General features: G+C 40.9%; 1 protein-coding gene across 1 annotated transcript in view; it reads left to right on the forward strand.

Annotated features, from left to right (window-relative positions):
* Nucleotides 1-22,006, forward strand: part of faf1 (Fas (TNFRSF6) associated factor 1) — a 339,764-nt gene that overhangs the window by 11,334 nt on the left and 306,424 nt on the right. Inside the window, exons 3-4 of the mRNA XM_059984260.1 lie at nt 9,107-9,153; nt 19,412-19,611. Of these exons, the coding sequence (XP_059840243.1) occupies nt 9,107-9,153; nt 19,412-19,611 (247 nt within the window). The remainder of the gene's footprint in view (nt 1-9,106; nt 9,154-19,411; nt 19,612-22,006) is intronic.

The raw sequence follows: 22,006 nt of genomic DNA on the forward strand, positions 1-22,006 counted from the left end.
CAATATTCTATGTGTAATCTCAATCTTGGCCCATTATAACTGCAACAAGATATCTTTACTCTTCTACTCATTGTTTGCTGTGAAAATCATCATAAAGTTTGTTTCATCACAAAACGCTTTTCTATTTTTTTCACCAAAGGGATGGTTTCACATGCAGAAGTATTTACATTTCCATCTTTTAATATCTGCAAATGTTACCTGTTTTACATGTTTGCTTACATATCCAACTTCTACCTGATTATGGGTCTTCTGCAGGTCTTTGACTATAAACTTTGGGATGGAAGTAGATCTTTCAATTAATTTCAGTACCTTCCATTTTCATGATTTTCTTTTGATCAATGTAACCTTTCCGTCCTATACAACCCATAATCCCTTTTTCTTAAATCTATGTGCCTACCTAAGAATGTCTTAAATTTCCATATTGTATCAGCTCTACCGGCGCCCCTGCCAGTGTATTCCAAGCACTAATCACTCTGTTCTTTAAAAAAAGATACCTTTGAGATCTCCCCTGAACTTTCCTCCAGTCACCTTAGGGGAATGCCCTCAACTATTGCCCATTGCTGCCTTGAGGGAAAAAGGCACTGGTGCGTACATTCTATGCCTCTCATAATCTTATTCACCTCTGTCAAGTCAGTTTTCATCTTCTGCTTCAAAGAGAAAAGCCCTAGCATGCTCAACCTTTCCTCATAAAATATGGCCTCTAATCTAGGCAGCATCCTGGTCAATCTCCTCTGCGGTTTCTCTGAAGCTTCTAAATGTTTCCTCTAATGAGGCGACCAGAACTTAACACAATACTGCAAGTATGGTCTCTTACAGAGTTGTAACAAAACCTCATGACTCTTGAACCTGCTCTCCCAATTATTGAAAGCCAACACACCACAGGCTGCCTAAAACATCTTATCAGTTTGCATTATCTGCTTTGAGAGATCTGTGGACTTGGACACTTTGCTTCTCTACACTGCTAAGAATCCTGCCATTTACCTTGTACTCAGCCTTCCTGTTCAAGCCTGAAATTCATTCAGTAGCTGCTCATGAAAGATGTTCTTTAAAGTCCCTGGAAAATAAATAAGAACAGACGGGATTGCTACTTCTACTGCGGACATTTATGGCTCTAGCTGTGGATGCACGATTGCTGATGTTTTATAGGACCATATAGCTTGTCCTTTCCAACTTTTGAGACCTTTCTGTATTTATTCCATTGCTTACTACTTGTTCTATAGACTTCGAAGTGATTTCTGTGTTCATCTCAAATGATATCAGTGACCCAGTTTCATTTTAATTTTCACCCAGTTTTAATTTTATCTGCTTCTGATTGGCCGAAAAGTTCCCTGCACTCTACCTCATCTCTACCCCTCATCATTTTGTATACCTCATTCATATGCCCTCTTAACCTATTCTGCTGTAGGAAGAACAGACTGAACTGAATTGCTTCATCTCAGGCAACACCCTGATGAATCCCCTTTTCATTCCCTTCAGCACCGTTACATCTTTACTCTCAATTGTGGTTCAGCCGAGGTTTGACCAAAGTCCTCCCTAATTGTGTATTCAGTGCTCCGAATAAAGGAGGCCAGGATTCCATATGCCTTCCCAATCATGTTCTCCATCTATTTTACCACTTACAAGTATCTCTGGACTTGTACTTGACTGTTGCTCTATGCATTCTAAGACTATTAGAAGACTATTATTCTAAGACTATTATTCATTCATTGTGTATGTCCGAGCATCATTAGTGCTCCTAAAATGTATCACTTTGCGTTTATCTGGACTAAACTTTGTTTACCATTTTTTGGATTATTTTACGACACCTTGTTATCTCTCTATCCTTGCACTAAACTCCTCCAATCATCATGTCATCTGCAAATTTGTGATCCCATATCTGCATTCAAGTTATTCATAGATATTACAAACAGCAAAGGTTCCAGCACTGATGCCACTTACATCAAATCGCAAACACAACAGTCTCTGTTGCCCACTGTCTCCAATTTTGGAACCAGTTTGGTAATTTTCCCTGGATCTTTGGGTCCTAAACATTTGAACCAGTCCCACATGTGGCATATCAAACATACAAACAAGCTGGATGAACTCAGCAGGTCGGGCAACATCCGTTGAAATGAGCAGTCAATGTTTTGGGCCGAGACCCTTTGTCAGGACTGAAGAAGGAGGGGGCAGGAGCCCCATAAAGAAGGTGGGGGAGGGTGGAAGGTGCCAGGTGAAAAACCAATCAGAGGAAAGATCAGTGGGTGGGGGAGGGGAAGCAGGAGAGGATAGGCAGGAGGAGGTGAAGAAGGAATGTAAGGGGAAAGCACTATGGGTAGTAGAAGAAGGCAGAATCATGAGAGAGGTGATAGGCAGCTAGAAGAGGAGGCAGAGTGCAAGTAGGATGGGGGAAGGGAGAGGGAGGGTTCCCTGATAATTCCCTGTTTTCTCTCTCCCTCCTTTCTTAAAAAGTGAGATAACATTAGCAACCCTCTAATCCTCAGGAACTGATCCTGAATCTATAGAACATTGGAAAATGATTACCAATGCGTCCACGATTTCTAGAGCTCCCTCCTTAAGTACCCTGGGATGCAGACCATCAGGTCCCGGGGACTTATCAGCCTTCAGTCCCTTTAGTCTACCCAACACCATTTTCTGCCTAATACGAATTTCCTTCAGTTCCTCCATTACCCTAGGTCCTCTGGCCACTATTACATTTGGGAGTTTGTCTGTGTCTTCCCTAGTAAAGACAGATCCAAAGTACCTGTTCAACTCATCTGCCATTTCCTTGTTCCCCACAATAAATTCACCTGTTTCTGCCTTCAAGGGCCCAACTTTGGTCTTAACTAATTTTTTCCTCTTCACATACCTAAAGAAACTTTTACTATCCTCCTTTATATTCTTGGCTAGCTTACCTTCATACCTCATCTTTTCTCCCCGTATTGCCTTTTTAATTATTTTTTGTTGCTCTTTAAAAGTTTCCCAATCCTCTGGCTTCCCATTTTTCTTTGCTATGTTATACTTCTCTTTTATTTTTATACTGTCCTTGACTTCCCTTGTTAGCCACGGTTGCCCCCTACTCCCCTTAGAACCTTTCTTCCTCTTTGGAATGAACTGATCCTGCACCTTCTGTATTATTCCCAGAAATACCTGCCATTGTTGTTCCACTGTCATCCCTGCTAGGGTATCCTTCCAGTCAACTTTGGCTAGTTCCTCCCTCCTAGCTCCATAGTCCCCTTTGTTCAGCTGTAATACTGACACCCGAATTTCCCTTCTCCCTCTCAAATTGTAGATTAAAACTTATGGTCACTACCTCCTAATGGCTCCTTTACCTCGAGTTCCTTTATCAAATCTGGTTCATTACACAACACTGGATCCAGAATTACCTTCTCCATGGTAGGCTCCAGTACAAGCTGCTCTAAGAATCCATCTTGGAGGCACTCCACAAACTCCCTTTCTTGGGGTCCAGTACCAACCTGACAAACTCCCTTTCTTGGGGTCCAGAGAAGCCCCCTTCTCTCTTAATAAGGTTAAAAAAACTAACCCAACTGTACAATAACTCTCCCAGCTGGAATGCTGGTCCCAGTCTCGTTAAAGTGCCACCTATATGGGATATACAGGTCCCATTCCCCCAATAACCTTCCAGTGATCCAGAAATTTAAAGTCAACCCACTTGCACAATCCCTTCAGCCACCAATTTTGTACTCAGAGGCATGTACCTCCATCAGACTTTCGGATTTCTCTGGCACCTATGCTGCTGCTTCCACTTCCCATTCCTTTCTGCTTTCTGCAGCAACCACTGTCCATGGCTCATTCTTCCCTAGGTACTGTCCCCTGCAACTGGAAGTGATGCCTGCTATCTCACCTGCTGTGTACCTCCACTGGGTATATGCCTGCACTTAAATAGCCTTTCCAGGTGAGGCAAATACCCAAATGGTCCTCCTCTAACTTTGCTGCATTCTGTGCTCCAATGAGACCTCTTCTACATCAGCAAGACCAAGTGCCAATAATGGAAATGCTTTTGCCAAGCACCCTTGCTAGGTCCACAGTGGTCATGTTAAACTCCCTGCTACAAGCTATTTTAAGTTCCCTTATTCCCATTTCAGTCTCTCTGCCCTCCTCTACAGGCATAGTGTAGCCAAATACAAGCTAAGAGAACTGCACTTGATATTCTGCCTGAGAAATCTACTATGCATAAATGGTGTTTTTTCTAGTGTTTCCCCCTGTCCCTTTCTTTCTCCTCCTGTGGTTAAATTGCTAAGTGGGTGGGCAGTAATATAGCAGATTGAGTATAATGTGGAAACTGAGGTTATTCACCGGTTGAGGAAAGGAATTCTGAGTATTTTTTCTAATTTGTGAGTGATTAGGAAACATGTTGAAGATGACTTGTAGGTCAGTTGAGAAGGTGGGTGGTATACTGTGCTTGCCTTTAAGAGGATTTAATTACATAGCTAAGTATAGAACACTTGTACTGTATGTGGCCTTTTTGATACCATGTCTGAAATATGCTGTACAATTTTGGCTTTTCTCAAAGAGAGGTTTCTAGGAGAAATTAAGTATGCTAGACCTCTGAAGTTTAGAAGAATGAAAAGTAACCTTTTTGAAGCTACAGAATTCAAAGAGGATGTGGCAGGGTAGATGCCGGAAAGGTGTTTTCCTCCAGTTCACAGCTTCGAAATATGTAGTCCATTTAAATCTGAAATGAAAACTTGGTACTGAGAATTCTCCATCCCAGAGTGCATTAGAGACTTGGTCTTCAATTGCATTCAAAATGGAGGTCTGGAGACTTTTTGATATTAAAGGATAAAGGGATATAGGGATACGGTCACAAAATGGTGCTAAAGTAGAAAATTAGCAATGGTCTTGTTAAATGGTATAGCAGCTTGAGCAACCAAATCGCCTAACTATTCTCCTATTTATATTTTTCTGAAGTAATTTGTTTGCTAAAGGCTAGATATACTTGCTACCAAGTAATGTCACAAAATGGCAGTGTATACGGTCACAGCGACCTCCCTGGCTCTAATCAATGGTCAAATTTCTCATCCTTTCCGTCTTTTTTATGATTGGAAAAATACTGCTGATCATAAAGAACATTAAAATCTGAATCTACCTTGCTAATGAGCTTTATAACAAAGGTATAGCGCAGCTACAGCCTAACACGTGGAACGGGCCCTCTCATCACACTGCAGGCTACTACAAGTACTCAGAAAATCAGACGTTGGAAGCAGTGCATGAGGTCACAGGTGCGCAGTAAGCATTAATGGTATTGGAGGCCTGTGCTCCTGACAGTTCTACTCACTAACGTCGATTGCTAGAAAATAAGATGGATTACCCATATCTGAACCATTGGGAGCTGAGGGACTGCTGCAGACTTAAACTGACAGAAATATGACTCCAGGATACCAGTAGACTTGGCCATCGTGCTAGAAGGCCTACAAAGAAGCAGTTTGGGCAGCATCTGTTGAACTGAGCAGTTAATGTTTCGGGTCGAGACCCTTCGTCAGGACTAAAGAAGGAGGGAGCAGGGGCCCTATAAAGAAGGTGGGGGGAGGGTGGAAAACCAATCAGAGGAAAGATCAATGGGTGGGGGAGGGGAAGCAGGGAGGGGATAGGCAGGAGAGGTTAAGAAGGAATCTAAGGGGAAAAGCGCTATGGGTAGTAGAAGAAGGCAGAATCATGAGAGGTGATAGGCAGCTGGAAGAGAAGACAGAGTGAAGGTGGGATGGGGGAAGGGAGAGGGAGGGAATTACCGGAAGTTGGAGAATTCGATGTTCATCCCAAGGGGCTGGAGACTACCCAGGCGGTATATGAGATGTTGTTCCTCCAACCGAAGTTTGGCCTCATCATGGCAGTAGAGGAGGCCATGTATGGACATATCCGAATGGGAACATGAAGGAAAGTTGAAGTGAGTGGCAACCGGGAGATCCTGTCTGTTGCGGCGGACGGAGTGTAGGTGCTCGACGAAGCAGTCCCCGAATCTGCGTCGGGTCTTGCTGATGTAGAGGAGGCCGCACCAGGAGCACCGGATGCAATAGATTACCCCAACAGACTCACAAGTGAAGTGTTGCCTCACCTGGAAGGACTGCTTGTGGCCCTGAATGGTGATAAGAGATGAGGTGTAGGGACAGGTGTATCACTTACGCTTGCAGGGATAAGTGCCAGGTGGGAGATCTGTAGGGAGGGATGTGTGGAGGGAAAGATCCCTGCAGAAAGTGGATAGGGGTAGAGAGGGAATGATGTGCTTAATGGTGGGGTCCTTTTGAAGGTGGCGGAAGTTGCAGAGGATAATATGCTGGATCCGGAGGCTGGTGGGGTGGTAGGTGAGGACAAGGGGAAATCGGTCCCTTTTGTGGTGATGGGAGGATGGGGTGAGGGCCGAAGTGTGGGAAATGGAGGAGATGAGGGTGAGGCCCCCCTCCCTCTTCAGACCTGATAAAGGGTCTTGGCCCGAAACATTGACTGCTCGTTTCCACAGATGCTGCCCAACCTGCTGAGTATTCACACTGTGCAGGCATTCACAGTAAATACAAAATAACACAACAGAAGCAATGAAAGACTGCACCCACTAAGATGGGCAAAAACAACCATCATGCTAAAGACGACAAACTGTGCAAATACAAAAAAGAAAGGAAAAAAAGAAATAATAAATCAAAAAGCAATAAATATTGAGAACATGATATAGTGAGTCCTTGAAAATAAGTACATAAGTTGTGGGAACAGTTCAATGATGGTGCGACTAAACTCATTCTCTGTGGTTCAAGAGCTTGGTGACTGAGGGGTAATAACTGTTCATTAATGAGGGTGTGGATCATTATCACCCTCATTATGACAGCAGCAAGAGAGATCAAGACTTGGATAGTGGGGATCTTAGGTGATGGATGCTACCTTCCTGTAATGGTGCTCTGAGTAGATTGCTCAATGGTGGGAGGGCTTTGCCCATGATGGACTGAGCTGTATCAACTACTCTTTTTGTAGGTATTTCTGTTCAAGGGCATTGGTGTTTCCATACCAGGCCATGATGCAACCAGTCAGTATACTCTCCATTGCACATTTATATAAGTTTGTCAAAGTTTTAGCTGATATGCTGAATCTTCACAAACATTTAAGAAACTAGAGGCGCTGCTGTGCTTTCTTCGTAATGACACTTGCGTACTGGACCCAGGACAGGTCCTCTGAAATGACAACACCGAGGAATTTTAAGTTGCTGACCTACTCCATCACTGATTCTTCCGATGAGAACTGACTTGTGGACCTCTGGTTTCCTCCTGCTAAAGTCAACAATCAGTGACTTGCTCTTGCAGAAGTTGAGTGAAAGGTTGTTGTTGTGGCACCTTTCAGCCTGATTTACAATCTCCCTCTGATATACTGATTCATCACCACCTTTGATTTGGCTAGTGACGGGTGTTGTGAGCAAACTTAAATATGAAGCTTCACAGCTGTAAGTATTTATTGAATAGAGCAGTGGACTAAGCACACAGCTTTGTGGTGCTCCTGTGCTGATGGAGATTGTGGATGAGATGTCATTCCTGATATGGATCTGCAAGTGAGGAAATTGTGGATCCAGCTGGACAAGGAGGTCCTAGTTTTTGAAGTTTATTGATTAGTTTTGAGGGTGTGATGGTATTGACTGCCAAGCTGTAGTTGAGAGATGGCAATAAACTTAAACTTGAAATTGAAATACCAACAATGAAATAGTTGTAGATTAGTTCTTGCTGACTCAGACTCTCTGGTATATTTCAATGCTCACAGTTTATCCATATTGGCATTTGTTAGCTGGGATATAGAGTGCTTTTCTTGCTCACCCTTTGTGACTACCAGTCTTGTGGCACATTCTAGATGGTCTCTAATCCTGTAGAGGTGCATTGATGGCTTGCCTTGACAGCCAGCAAAGATGGTGGTGGGCTTCACTGTAATTTATTTTCATGGTTTGTAAATGTTCGTGCTGTTGAAACAAATGAATACTGTAGTGAATGATTATAAGCATTTTACAAAATACATAAGTCTCATAAGTCTCACAATTATTTTTGCTTTAACCTTTTTGTCTCACATCTTTATCCCACAGTCATCATTAAAATCAGTAGGGTCTCAAATCTTGCACCAAATTGTTTTAGCTCAGAATCCAACAGATCATTTTACTAAAGTAATTGAAAAACAGAACGCTGTAGATGCTGGAAATACTCGACAAGGAAAAATAATTTATTTCAGTTGATTCAGAGGAAGTTAAAATGGGGACCAAAAGTTGATGCATACTAAGCATCTGTTTTCACAAAGGAGGACTCGGATAGTCCCCAGGTATGTTAGAGTCTAAGAATATTGTATGGGATTGGTCTGGGTGAAGCTACAAGGAAATCTGGTATTGCTGCCTGGAGTCGGAAGGATGCTGGGATGGGTTGCGAAATTTCAGGTGGGCTTTGACACCTTGCAGCTACTTGAGAAAGGAGCTGCCATTGCGAGCTTGCATGTTTTCCGCAGATCAATTTGGGAAGGTTCTCTGAAATGAAGAACAAAGGCGCTTGTTACTGCTCTTGCTTTCACCAGCATTTTCTAAAATTGTTAGTAGTGGTTGCTTCTGGTTTTCACACTGTGGCCTTCACTGAACAAAGTGTGCTAAAAACCATTTCTTCAGGACTTGGAAGACAGCTATTCCTGACAAAATGAGGTAAATGTGAAATTGCGAGGGTGGCAGATTTCTGAGAGTAAAGTGGTGGATTTTCAAATGCTTATGTCATTTTTAGCAGTATTTTAATTGAGCATTCTGCAGCCTCTTTATTCTTTGGCTGAATGGCTAGAATTTTTTATTTTTCATTTGATGCAAAGGAGGTTGATGACCCTTATGATTCAAGCTAATAAGGATTATCAGTTTTTGATTCTTAATAGTAGTGCTTTGACTTTTCTTTAGGAGACATTTCACAATTAACTATTGGGCCTGATCTTAATTGGGGTGGGGGGGGGGTGTTGGTGGAGGAGGAGGGTAAATGTCTCCTAGTTCAGAATTTGTGCCCATATTTGAAAGACTGGAGCACATCTTCAAATAATTGTCCTCTTATCAGTAAGTAATATTACGGTTTAGAAAATTTAAGCCCAACCAAACTAGTTTTTGACATTTTAAAACCTTTTTTTTCCTTTATAGGCAGCTATTAATGGCATAATTCCACAAGAGAATGGCATTTTACAAAAGTAAGTAATCTTTTCTTCACCATTTTTCACAGGTTGATTAAATATACTCTGAATAAGAATGTTGCAGAAGTTGAGGTATAAACTTTTTAAAAAGATATAATTTTTCAAAAAATACTTTTTTATGATTAGATATTCATTAATTTTTCAAGCTGAGAGTCATTGCAGCTAATTCAGTTTATTTAAGAAAATGTTACTCTATTTAAAAATCACTGAACAAAGGTAATATTACCAAAACATGCTTGCTTAAATTGGAAAGGTTCTAATGAATGTAACTAAAATATTAACTCAGTTTCTCTCACCACAGATACTATCTGAGCTACTGATTTGTTTATAGCATTCTGTTTTATTTCAAATTTCCAGCTTTTGCATTTCCTTGCTTTTCACTTACCAACTTTGTGTCTGCTTGCGAATTATATGTTAGGTCAAATAGTTTGAAATAAATACTAAGAATTTTTGTATTCATGTGATAGGTAACGCAACAGAGTGAGAATTGATATCAGCTTTTCTTGTGATACAATGTGATACCTTATTTTTTCAGGTTGTGCTCCCTTGCCTTGACTCTGGTTTCTATTATATAAAATTATGTTAATATTATTATTTTTTTCTTATGAGCTCAGTTGTTTTAAAGTTATAATAATACTTTATTGATTCAGAGTGGGAAATACTTTCATTACAGCAGCAACAATTAAAAATACAACCTAGCAGCGTACAGATCTACTAATAATAAAGTACAGAATAATATACACAACAATTTGCAATAATAATGTATTAAGTAATAAAGCAGAGACTATTGTACTATGATGTGTGTTTTCCTGTCACACAGAGATGAACTGTTGTATATACTTAATGCATTTTGTAGGAAAGATTTTCTGTACCAATCCTTGTGACAGTGAAGCGAATGAGTCTTTTCAAAAAGGTGCTTCACTGCTTATTCAATAGGTTATGGAGAGGGTGTGCCAGATTGTCTATGATGGATGACAGTTTGCTTTGTGACCTCCTCTCCACCACTAACTCAAGAGTCCAGGTTGTAGCCAAGGATGAATCCAGCTTTTTTGATGAGTTTATTTAGTCTTTTTGCATCACCGGCACTGATACTGCTCCCCCAACATAAAGCATCAAAGAAGACTCACTACAACAGATTGATAAAAGGTCTCCAATGTCCTGCTTCACACATTGAAGGATCTCAGCTTCCTGAGAAAATAGTCTGTTCATCCCCTTCTTGTAAACAGCCAAGGCATTGGTTTTCCAGTCCATAATTGTTTATAATTTATGATTTTCCCACAAGTGGAAGCTCTCTCCACATGTATTCTCCCTGTCATAATTTTAAAGACCATTCAGGTAACCTGCAACATTTCTGAAAAATGCAAGTTATTTAGTTGTTCCTAAAACTTTTAAACCTGGTTTATCCAGTGAGGAGACCAGAGCTGTGCCCCATACAGTGTCGATTTTAAAAAGTATTCACCCTCTTAAAGATTTATGCTTTATTGTTTTGCAACATTGAATCACAGTGGATTAAATGTTGCTTTTTTTGACAAAGTGACCTAAATTAATTACAAGTATAAATCACAAAGTTCTTGATTGCATAAGTATTCACTCATTTAATATGACACACCCAAGTCATCACTGGTGTAGCCAGTTAGAAACATAGAAAAACCTACTGCACAATACAGGCCCTTCGGCCCACAAAGTTGTGCTGAACATGTCCCTACCTCAGAAATTACTAGTCTTAACCTATAGCCCTCTATTTTACTAAGCTCCATGTACCTATCTAAAAGTGTCTTAAAAGACCCTATCATATCTGCCACCACCAGTGTTGCCGGCAGCCCATTCCATGCACTCACTACTCTGAGTAAAAAACTTACCCCTGACATCTCCTCTGTACCTACTCCCCAGCACCTTAAACCTGCGTCCCCTTGTGGCAACCATTTCAGCCCTGGGGAAAAGTCTCTGACTATCCACACGGTCAATGCCTCTCATCATCTTGTACACCTCTATCAGGTCACCTCTCATCCTCTGTCGCTCCAAGGTGAAAAGGCGGAGTTCACCCAGCCTATTCTCATAAGGCATGCTCCCCAATCCAAGCAACATCCTTGTAAATCTCCTCTGCACCCTTTCTATGGCTTCCACATCCTTCCTGTAGTGAGGCGACCAGAACTGAGCACAGTACTCCAAGTGGGGTCTGGCCAGGGTCTGATATTGCTGCATCATTACCTCTTGGCTCCTAAATTCAGTTCCACGATTGATGAAGGCCAATACACCATATGTCTTCTTAACCACAGAGTCAACCTGCGCAGCTGCTTTGAGTGTCCTATGGACTTGAACCCTAAGATCCCTCTGATCCTCCACACTGCCAAAAGTCTTACCATTAATACTATATTCTGCCATCATATTTGTCCTACCAAAATGAACCATCTCACACTTATCTGAGTTGAACTCAGGCCACTTCTCAGCCCAGTTTTACATCCTATCAATGTTCCGCTGTAACCTCTGACAGCCCTCCGCACTATCCACAACACCTCCAATTTTTGTGTCATCAGCAAACTTACTAACCCATCCCTCCACTTCCTCATCCAGGTAATTTATAAACATCACGAAGAGTAAGGGTCCCAGAACAGATCTACAACCACTCTTTGCCTTCTACGAGCAAGCCAGTTCTGGATCCACAAAGCAGTATCCCCTTGGATCCCATGCCTCCTTACTTTCTCAGTAAGCCTTGCATGGGGTATCTTATCAAATGCCTTGCTGAAATCCATATACACTACATGGAGATCACCTGTGTGCAGTCAGGTGTTTCCATTGACTGTAGTAAAAATACACCTGTATCTGGAAGGTCTTAACTGCTGGTGAGTCAGTATGCTGGCAAAAATTGCACCATGAAGGCAAAAGTATACTCCAGCCAACTCTGCAAAAAGATTATTGAAAAGCACAAGTCAGGAGATGGATATAAGAAAATTTCCAAGTCACTGAAATATCCCTTGGAGTTTAGTTAAGTCAATCATCAAGAAATGGAAAGAATATGGTACAGCTGTAAATCTGCCGTCTTCAAAAACTGAGTGACTGTGCAAGAAGGGTATTAGTGACTGAGGCCACCAACAGACCTACGACTACTTTGGAGGGGTTACAAGCTTCATTGGTGGAGATGGGAAAGACTGCATATATAACAACTGTTGCCCAGTTGTTTCACTAGTGGCAGCTTTATGGGAGAGTGAGAAAAGCTCGGGGGGGGGGGGGAGGGGGGAATCTCTCATGGAATCTTGGCTAGAATTTGCCAGAAGGCTTGTGGGAGTCTGGAGGCAGCTGGAAGAAGGTGTTATGGTCTGATGAAACCAAACTTGACCTTTGTGCCATCAGATTAATAGCTATGTTTGCTGTGGGGATGCTTCACTGCAGCAGGCCCTGGAAGGCTTGTGAAGGTAGAGGGTAAAATGAATGGCGTGTAATACAGAGAAATCCTGGAAGAAAATCTGATGCAGTCTGCAAGCGAACTGCAACTTGAGAGAAGTTTTTTTTTCCAGCAAGACAAAGCCAAAGCTACACAGGAATGGCTTAAAAACAACAAAGTGTTTGGAGTGGCCAAGTCAGAGTTCAGACCTCAAACCAACTGAGAACTTGTGGCTGGATTTTAAAAGGGCTGTTCATGCAATCTGACTGAGCTTGAGCAACTTTGTAAAGAAGAATGGGGAAAACTTGGCGTGTCCTGATGTGCCAAGCTGATAGAGACCTATCCACACAGACTCGAGGCTTTAATTTCTGCCAAAGGTGTATCTACTAAATACTGACTTGAAATTGATTATTTTGTGTTTATTATTTGTAATAAATGTAGACCAATTTGTAATCACTTGTTTTCATTTTGACACGAAGGATCTTTTCTGTTGGTCAGTGTCAAAAAAGCCAAATTAAATCCACTGATTCAGTGTTGCAAACAATAAAACATGGAAGCTTCCAAGAGGGTGAATATTTTTTATAGGCACTGTATGTGCAGCTTGATTATGGCTTTACACAAGTTTCACGGTTTTCTATTTTAATTCAATATTGTTGTTTATTTCTAATTGCTTTGCTTATCGAGAATTATGTTTGAGATGATTTATTTGCTAATTTCCAACACCCCTCTGTTCTACCATCCCATTTTCAGATTTCTACTTTCTCTTTTTAACCAATAACTGGCAGTTATTTTTGAATTTGCAGTGTAATTGCCTAGTCTTCAAGTTTACCAATGTTCAATAGCAATAGCTATTAAAATATAATTTAATTCTAACTTGTAAACTATTGCAGTGTAGTGTAAGAAGTCTTCATTGACCTGATTTGCTCATTCTCATTACAAGGAAAATGTTAACTTGCTTCTGTTTCAATTTAAAAATGTCTTGGAATGTGGTCATCGCTGGTAAAACTAACTTAGTTGCTTATTAAAAGGTGATGTTGGATGCTTAGTTTTGTATGTGGCCACCTACAGTCAAGAAATGGTGCAAAGCTAGGCCTGAATAAGGTTCCAGAAGGTGCAGATGTGGAAATTAAATTAAATTAAATTAATTTTTAAGTAAAATTAGTCTCAGGAATGGTGAATATGAAGCTCCTTGTCTATTTATCAAACAACAAAATAAAATCATCTGATTAACTCATACTATGGAGGGAATAAAATTCGATGCCCTGACTCAGCTTGATCTTTATGAATGCGGATTCACAGCAGTGTTATTCATCCTTAACTGCCTTCTGAAATGGTTATGCAAGCCATTTTATTAAATAAGAACAGCTGCGTCAAAATAGAATAAGGATAATGATTAAGTATTTATTATCTGTCATCCCATTTGCCCCAGTTGACTGGGAATATCCTCAGGAGTGCTTGGAGCCCTGTGTTTAAATAGGAAGAACTGTCTATGGTCTACCTGACATTCTTACTCTCAGCATTGTAGCTCCGCAGCTAATATCTTACCTTGTCCATTGTAAATCTTGAATTCATCCAGACAATGCTGGTGGGACAATGCCTCTAGAGGTGGTGTTATATTTATGTACAGGAATGATGGAATACCAGTGTATCTCTTGACATCATGTCAAACACAGACAAGAACCTGAGTCGTCAAGAGTAGATTCATTAGTTACCATTCTCTTCCCTCTAATGCATCGTTACTTCTCTGTATTGAAAATACTTGGAAGAAGCACTGAGTGGACTTCTATATCTGTTAATAAGATTAACAATTGTGGTAATTTTACTTGCTGACCGCTGAGGAACTTGCTATCTGACAGGTGATGAACAAATGAATATGAAGGAGAAACTTACATAACCTCAGTAATCAGCTTTTTATGGTTGTATCTGTCCATGACAGTGTTGACTATCACATTATCGTTTTGGAAATGGTCAGATTTTCACACTAAGGGCTCCTTCAATGTTGTGTGGCATTAGCATCATGATAATTGGGTTAGACTGAATGTATAATATAAAATTTGGAATACAAGAGAAACTGAAAGATATTTACCTTACCAGAGTTGTATTCCAGTACAGTCTGTCAGTATCTATTCTTTACATCGCAGTCAAGCTGCTGGATGAGTCCTGGTTCACTGAGGAGCACAGCAGGGCATGCTGGCAACAGCATAAATTATTCCTAAAAAGTCCAGTTTAATGATGCCATAGCATACAACATGTATGCTAAACAAGTAAAATTATGTGAGTTAATCAATTTGTGAATCAACAGATAATATCATAGCTCTGCAGTTGTGTCAAGTTTAGCACAATTATACAGCTAACAGGAGAAGATGGCTTCAGAAATATCATTTTCTCTGTGTTGGTGAGATTTGGCACGTGAGTAGCGAAGAAAAATAATTTTGGAATCACCTTCAGCTGGAAGTCCTGAGTGGATGATGCATCATTGCTTCTGCAACCTTTGTCATTTATGGAAGCCAGCTGATACCAAGGAGTACTGAATACAGCATTGGCATTGGGATCAGATCATTTCTGGCAGTAGAACTGGAGAATTGCTCCATAAATAGTTGTATCTCCACTGGAATTGTTCTTCTGGGTTTAAAACTCTTGGTGTTTTTGTCAGGCTACGTCCATGCGAGACCGGATAATTTTGAAAACGCCAGTTTCACGTAAAAACAATAGGCGTCCACACTAGGTGTTTTTAAAAATATCTCTGTCCACATTAAAACGGATATTTTGGTGAATCTCCTCGTACTGTGCATGCGCAGGACACATCTACCGAAAACAAATGACATGTTTGTTGGGGTACTCCGCCTCGCGCGGAAGAGGTGAGCCCGTCCCTGCCGCGGCCAATGACGCTGGCGCATCACCCCACCCCCTGCCTTTCCCCGTCCAATGAGAGAGCCCCATGCTGCACGGGCCGTCGTCTCTGCATTTGCCATCCGCCTAGCTTTCTCGGCTGGAGCCGCGGTGGACGCCGCACCCATGTCATCTTGTGTGTATTAGATAGGCGGGGTTAGAGGGTGGAAAAATAATAACCCCGCCACCTTCCTCTATCACCCCATTTAAAACAAAATACACTCTCACCGGTCACCTCGGATCACGGCGATTTTCGCGATAGAAGGTAAGGAGATGCTCCGAGGCCCGAATGAAGCGAGCAGTATAAATCTGGCGGTTATTGCACAAGGCTGGTGGCTCCTGTAGTAGAGTGTCCGTGTGTTGTTATCGTGACGGCTGTATTTTTCCCCGGTCGTGTTTTTTATTTGGAGCTCGGTCCTGCTAAAAAAAAAAGAAGACATGTTTGTTGTTGAATCTCGCTGTGAAAGTCTTGGTGTGCGCTTGTTCATTTACGGACTAGAAAGACTTAAACGATGGACAGTTGTTGGCGGTCGTGCAGGAGGACTTAAAAGTAAAAAAAAACAAACACTGGAGCGTATGGAGGCAGCTCATGGACAGTATGACCCAGCTGATGACGAACATTGAAAAACTGACAAACTCTGTTCCATTAATAAAGTCCCTTGTTAAATGTATAAAATATGTGTGCATCAGCATTATTTTGTATTTCCAACCAATGTTACATTAAGCTGTTACACATCTATTGTCAGTGAAGTACTGGCATAAATAGGTAAACCGCCTTCATATGAGCAAGGACAGAAAACAGGGCAAAGTGAGTATACTTATTTATTCAGTAAGTTATGGGTCAAGGTATTTGGTGAGTACATTTCTAATTCTTCTGGCTTCAGTCTCGTTGCCGTCTATTCTGAAATCGTTAGGTTGCATTCATGGAAACAAATACCGCGCTGCCATCACCATCTGTTCTGGCACGTCATGATAGCGTTTCTAGATTTCTCCGGTTGCCCTCTTCTGACCAATCCGGCGTTTTCAAAATTACACACTCTGGAGGGCGTTTCTGAAAATCTCTGTTTTTGGGGGACGAAAACGCCATTTTAGTGTGGACAGAGGGTAAAAACGAAGAGAAAAAGCTTTGGTTATGGATTTATTCAGTGTAGTGTGGACATAGCCTCAGTCTGTAAAATTCTGTACAAAAAAAAGTGAGATTGGATTGGTGCCCTAACTTCTTAAAAATCACCATTTTCTTAAGCTGCCAGTAACAGCAATATTAAGTGGCACTTCCAAATTTGATTTTGCCATGATTGCCTCAGCCTCAATACAGCCTTGATCTAAATAGAAACTAAAAAGCTGAATTCTAGAGATGAGAATGATTGCTCATATTGCTCATGGGATTCAATAAGCTCATGGCTGGTCATCTGTTTCAGTGCTACTTTATGCATCTAACTTAATTCCTTTAATACTCTAGTATCTTGATGATCTTTGAATTGAATGTGTTCAATATCTGAATCTCTTCTGACCTTTTGAATACAAAACTTTTTTGCTATCTGGTATGTAAATAGTCAAACCCTTATTAAGAAACTTTGACCTCATAGTTCTAGACAGGAACCAGAGGAAGCATAAGATCAATGAAATTTTTGTATGTTTCAGTCAAAGTACGTATAAATTATACAGCCTTGAGATTTGCCTGCTTCCATGCAGCCACAAAACAAGAAACCCAAAAGAACCTAATTTAAAAAAGGCCAACACCCAATGTGCTGAGAAAGAGGGCGATTTTTTTTTTAAAGCACAAACCATGCAAACAGTAAAAGCAAGCAACAGCATTCCTAACCAAATTGAGTCCATGGACCCGAATCCCAAAGCAGCCGGACGGTAGGCCCACAGCCTAGTTGTAAGCTCATTGTATAGTGAGGCAAAATCGCTGTGAAGTTTTCAGACATGAAGCACGTAGGAGCCAGAGCAGAGAATAGCCTCAGCCTCAGTGCTGAGGAGAACAGAGAAAACATTGTGGAGCGGAACCAGCTCAACCCTTGTCTCCAGTCCTGACACCCTACCTTTTCAGTCCATTTGGTGTTTAAATTGTCCAAGCACCGGGTTGTCCCCCACACTTGAGCCTGGGCCCCACTGCATTGATTTTTTTTTTTATGAAGCGCAATCGTGAACAATAGCCAGATCAGAAATGCTGATCAAGTCAACTGGTTCCCAAAGAGAACTTTGATAGGCTAATCAGATGGTTCACTGCTGATCAGCGAAAGAACATTAAAAAAAAGTGTGTACAATTAAGAAACATACTCTCTGGGCTGCTTCTGGCATGTACTCAACCTTTCCAAATCAATGTGGCGGGTTCCAAATCAAAACTTCCCATTTAGGTGGATGGGGACCAAAACAACTCCGCTTCAAATATAATACCACCGTGGTCGCTCCAAACTTCTCCACTTCTCCTGCTTCTCCAGGAACATGCCTCTGCCTTGCTCTAGTCTGTCTTGCATTCACAGGCCTCGACCTACCGATCAGCCTCTCCTTCGCTCACTACTTCATTGTTTGCAGTAATGGTTTACCACAATTTTCCATATTAAAAAAAGTGTTATTAATAGAGCATTTAGTCAAGTTTGTTGCTTTGAAAACACCCAGTAAGTTGTTGCCCACCTTCAGTAACACCATCTTGAACCAAAGTTAGATCACTTCTCACTTACCTGATCTCTGGAAAATGTAGACCTTGTCTGCTTAATGGCTTCTTGTTGAACAAATTTCACCTCTGTGGCTGAGTGGCTTGTGTGTTCTTATTTATGTGTATATGTTACCTTGTCAAATGATTAAATTCGGAATATATCCAAATTTGTGCTATTTTTTCACTTGCGACATATCTAAATCCAAGTTATAATTTCCTAAATTATATCAAGATGATATTTGCTTAATTCTCATTTCAACCATTTTGTGAGTTATTGGTGAGTGTGAGTGCATGAATGTCACAGGGACATAGCTGTTGGTGTTGGTGCTGCACAGATTCAGTGCCTTTGGTTGATTTGCCCTAATTTCCTCCCATGTCCCAAAGGTAAATTAATTGGCTACTGTAAATTGACAGGTTGTCTGAAAGTAGGAGTAGTTGACGGGCATGTAAGAAATTTAAGGAATAGGAATCCTCTCAGGGTTGGCATGGACACTCGGGGCTGGATGACCAGCTCGTGTGATTTTAAAAAGATGAGAAATAATGAAAAGGTAAATTTTCATACAGATCCAAAGCATCCAGAAGACACTTAGTCATTCTATTTGTGTGTCAGCATTTCAGATTTGATTCCAGTTGTGTTAAATGTATGTGTAGATAACTTGAATTATCAGAAGGAATTGTCCTATCAACTGCGAAGAAGTATAATTCAAAAGCTGCTTAGTTGTTTTTCTTGATTGTCATCAGAATAATTGAGATATTTAAAACAAGTCTTTATAATCTGCTAAAACCCTACAATTGTTGAGGTTGTTATTTTTGTATGGTTTTCTTATTATTAATGCATTTGTGACCTACAGATGAAGATTTGCATAATAGAGGAAGTGTAAGTTGTATTGTGATTTCAATTCATTATGAGAATTTTGAAGTTTCTTTGTCCTTGGGTATAAATGCATGAATAATTCTGAATTCATTGTGAAAGATTTTTTTTGTAATTTTTTTTATTGCACTCTTTTTAGGGCTTTCAATATTCTGAAATGGTTTACATTTTGCAAACTAAATTATAATCAGCTTTAGTTGGTTACTTTTAAAAAAAAGTATAATATTGAAAATCTTGTCCATAAGATTTTGCTTTACTATTTTTATAGCTTTGATCAGTTCATAACTTAGCCAGCTGCCCAGATGCAGATAACGTTTCAATGCACAAACCAGAGCTAACTACCTAAGAAATTGACCAATGATTGTTTGGTATGCCAGGGTAGTTTCCTATGCCTGTTTCCTATTTAAATGTTTTGTTAACATTATTGTTCATGTTTGGATTTTTTATCTGTTTGCAGTGAGTTTGTTAGTGGTGAGACGTCACAGGATCCAACGTATGGATCTACTGGTCAGTCCTCTTCCTCTTCCAGTTCCTCGACCTTCTGCCCAAAAACATCATCTAGACCAATTGTGGAAAGGCAACCAAGAATGCTGAACTTTAGAGTGGAATACCGTGACAGAAATGTGGAGGTGGTAGTTGAAGATACCAGTACAGTTGGTAAGATTTTAAAATGAACAGTTCATTAACCGAGAAAGATTTGTGTACCTTTAATGAAAGTGCTAGGTCTCTCAGGTCCCTCAGAACAACAGCGCTTATGATCTTTTATATTTTATAAGATACTCAATCTTTCTACTTTTCCACATCATGTTCTGTATTATATTCTATCTAACATATTTTGCCCGCTCACAAAGCCTCTTTCTGTATTCCATTTGCAAGTTCCCAGAAAATGAAGCAGTCAGCCTGGTGGCAGCATGGTACACATAGCATTTGGGTATGGGCTGATAATCAGAAAGTGAACTTTATTTGACTAATGCAATGAAAATCTCCAGGAAAAAAATTCTCAATCCTTTATTCACTGTCATCATTGTTGTCAAATTTCACATCCGTTCCTTGGAACTTCGATGGCAAAAGACAACTGCAATAGCAATATTAAAACTGCAGAAGTCTCTGAAGGCAAGTAAGTAATTTAACTCCCAACTTTCCAAAGTGTGATGAAATAATTGTGATATGTATAGCAGCGTGCAGCTCTAAAAATGCCTTTGGCCTATGCTGTCTGGATGAAAGCAAACTGCTTGATCAACCATCCATCATTGCATTGGATCTGCTTGCGAGTCAAGTGAGCAGTTTTGTTATCTCTGTTTCAGTCTGCTACATATGAAAACCACGGCTATATCTATGGACTATATAGTTAATGGTATCATTTTAAGGTGATTTTAAAAAAATATATCACTCAAAGTCAATGAAACTTGAATGGACTCTGGTTGCTGGCACAATTCCCCTTTTAGACAGTGGAAAAGAGGGTGCCGCTCTGCTTTCAAGGCATCTAAGGAAATGTGGCTTTTGACTCCCAGTACTGACCATTCTGCTGTTAAATGTACTGTCTCTGGCAAATAAAATCAGAGATCTCAGAGCTAGACTGCTGTACCAGAGGGACATTAGGACCAGTTGTGTTTTTTGTTTCATGAAGTCTTGGATGTACCGTACCATTTTGGATGCAGCGATATAGCTGGCTATCTTCACAATTCACAGCCAAGATAGTACTCCTTTCAAAGGCAGTGGAAGATGCTTTATGATCAACTTCTTGCTGTCTATAAATGTTGTAGTGCTGTCTCAGTCCTGCTCACCCAATCTGGAACATCTCGCAATTAAGTATCATCCATTTTATCTGCCGTGGGAGATTTCAATTTTCATCTTGGTAGCAGTGTACATTCCACCTCAGGCCATTGTCAAGCAGGCTTTAGATGAACTGAGCTATGTAATCAACAGGCTTGAAACAGTGCATCCTAATACCTTTTCCATCATCTGAGATCTTAATCACCCAGTTTGAAAAAAACCCTCTAAATAATTGTTACCAACAAATCACTTGTGAAACCAGAGGAGCCAGTGCACTGGACCTCTGCTACACTACCATCAAGAGTGTTTACTGTGCCATCCCGTGCCTGCACTTTGGAAAGGCTGATCACCTGGCTGTACTTCTACTCCCTGAGAAAAGACTGAAGACTGCAGCACCAGTAGGTTTGGACAAGGGAGGTGCAGAAACTCTTGCAGGACTGCTTTGTATTGGTGTACTGGACTCTATTCAGAGATTCATCTTAAAGTCTGAATGATTATGCCACTGCTTTCATGGACTTTGTTAAAACCTGTATGCCTGTGAGAACATACTGTATATATCCAAATCAAAACCTGTGGATGAACCAGGATGATTGTAGTTTGTTGTGGGTTAGATCTGTGGCATTCAAGTCTGGAGACCAAGGACTATTTAAAAAAAAATCCAGATACAACATATGGTGGGCTACCTCAAACAACGGAACACTTTTGAATGAGGTTGGAGGTGGAATCGGGTGGACATCAACTCTGGCAGGGCTTGCAGGCCATTACTTCCTACAAAGTGAAAAGTAACACCATGAATGGCACTGATGCCTCATTCTCATATAAGCTCAGTACCTTTTATGTAATTCCTTGGCTTATCCTTACAATCCTCATATAAAGGCAAAATACTAACCATTTTTCAACACCCTCTCTGTGGCTAAAGAAAATACAAAGATCTCTGTCAGGGCTCCAACAGTTTGTTCCCTTGCTTCCCCACAATGACCAAGATGGCGGCGTGACGCAGTTTGCAGTGGCCACTCTGGAGCTGATATCTGTTATTTGTTAAGTGGGGTGCCGTGCACAATCCTAATCTGATGAAAAATTAACGTGTGAGCATGGAGGAACATCTGGAAATCTCTAGGAAGGCCTTCTTCGTTGCTGCTGCTGTTGTGAGGTCTGGGTCTCTGCTGAGAAGAACAGGCCCATGGTCCTCGTCCTCGCATTGCCGGTGGCCGTCGTAGTACGCTCAGCAGAGGATGGTGCTCAGAGAGGCTGAGCCAGAGGGGATGGTCAGAGGCTTGGA

Source organism: Hypanus sabinus, chromosome 11, assembly GCF_030144855.1.
Source record: "Hypanus sabinus isolate sHypSab1 chromosome 11, sHypSab1.hap1, whole genome shotgun sequence".
Taxonomy (NCBI): domain Eukaryota; kingdom Metazoa; phylum Chordata; class Chondrichthyes; order Myliobatiformes; family Dasyatidae; genus Hypanus; species Hypanus sabinus.